The sequence below is a fragment of the Rhea americana genome, unplaced genomic scaffold (assembly GCF_003343005.1).
Source record: "Rhea americana isolate MKP2758 unplaced genomic scaffold, rheAme1 scaffold_217, whole genome shotgun sequence".
NCBI lineage: Eukaryota > Metazoa > Chordata > Aves > Rheiformes > Rheidae > Rhea > Rhea americana.
In genome coordinates this window covers 1,058,623-1,059,864 of record NW_028186317.1, presented here as the reverse complement: position 1 = coordinate 1,059,864, position 1,242 = coordinate 1,058,623, and the positions used below count along the sequence as shown (strand labels likewise).

The window sequence follows — 1,242 nt, the reverse complement described above, 5'->3', positions numbered from 1 at the left end:
TAGGGCATGATGCCAACAGGAAAGCCGAGCGCTCCCTAGTCATGCCGTGTTGAGTAATACATGACAGATCAGAGCTTTTCCTTCGTCATGCCTCTTACTGCTAAACTTCTGTCCGCTTCCCTGTGGATACACRCAGAGTCTCTCCCTTTTCCTTCTGGTACAGCAGTAATGGAAAGGGCTGCCGTGACTCAAAATTACAACACTCAGATCTCCTTCTCATCTCRCTGTAGATATCTTAGAGTTGCAGCAGCAGCTTCTGCAGTGAAATAGGAAATGCAGGTACAATGCAATGAGACTTTCTACCAGGAAAGAGGTAACGTGTTTAGTTACAGGCTGAATTCACAGCCCACTCAAGGCAGGCTCTTGATGAATGTAACCACGGTAAACGCATTTTTTTTTCCCACAATAGAAATTAAGTGTTTTTCTGTTTTGGGACTTCGGGTTTTCTTTTTTGAAACCTTCCGTTAGTTGTCACTGCTTTGGCTGTCACCCTGACCTGTGTTCCTGTTGTCAGTGCTGGGGCATGGTGGCGTGAGCTGTGTTCTCGCAGTGCCACCTCGCGGGTGGTGAATGTCCTCACCTCTTTCTTCCTTTCCAGTTAATCCAGCATCACTGATTTGGGGCTGAAATAGACGGATCTGGCCAAGAAGTTTGTGCTGGTTTATCATTGTGGAAATTAATGGAAGAGGGTTTACAGCATGTGTCCACGGGAAGTTTTTGCAGCAAGTGGGAACTAAGATGCTGGAGCAGCCCCAGAGGCCCTTCTGGACTGACCACGAGGAGCACCTGGGCAGAGGAGTGCATTTAACAGGGGAAACTAAGGCTGCAAGCGCACGGCGGATCKCTGCCTGTCCCACAGACAAAGCGTTTGGTGTGAAATCACGAGGTGACTTGTCCTGCTGCCCTCTGCTTCCTCCCGGGCTCCACTCTTGATCTCGAGGGCTGCCTGGCTTCGCCTTCCTTCCCCTTGCGCTTTGCGTGGCTTGGTTCCCTGACACCCTCTGCTTCTCCCGGCTCCCTCCGCTGCCAGTGACTGCTGCTCTCGCTGTCGCTCCTCCTCAGCCGCCTCTTCTTCAGCCGCCGCCTCCTCCTCCTCCTCCTCTGGAGGACCGCGCTGGAGGGGGGGAGGGGAGAGGGGCATGGTCAGAGCGGCGGCGCTCTGCCCCCTCTTGCCGCCGTCTCGGTGGCGGCGCCTGGCGGTCACGTGAGGGGCGCGGCGCAGGCGCGGTGGGCGCCCGGCGG

At 55.0% G+C, this 1,242-nt stretch overlaps 1 protein-coding gene across 1 annotated transcript in view; it reads left to right on the top strand.

Annotated features, from left to right (window-relative positions):
* The first annotated feature begins 273 nt into the window (after positions 1 to 273).
* The window catches only part of OTUD3 (OTU deubiquitinase 3), a 12,969-nt gene continuing 12,000 nt past the window's right edge, over positions 274 to 1,242 (top strand). Inside the window, exon 1 of the mRNA XM_085305232.1 lies at positions 274 to 313. Coding sequence (XP_085161358.1) covers positions 274 to 313 — 40 coding nt within the window. The remainder of the gene's footprint in view (positions 314 to 1,242) is intronic.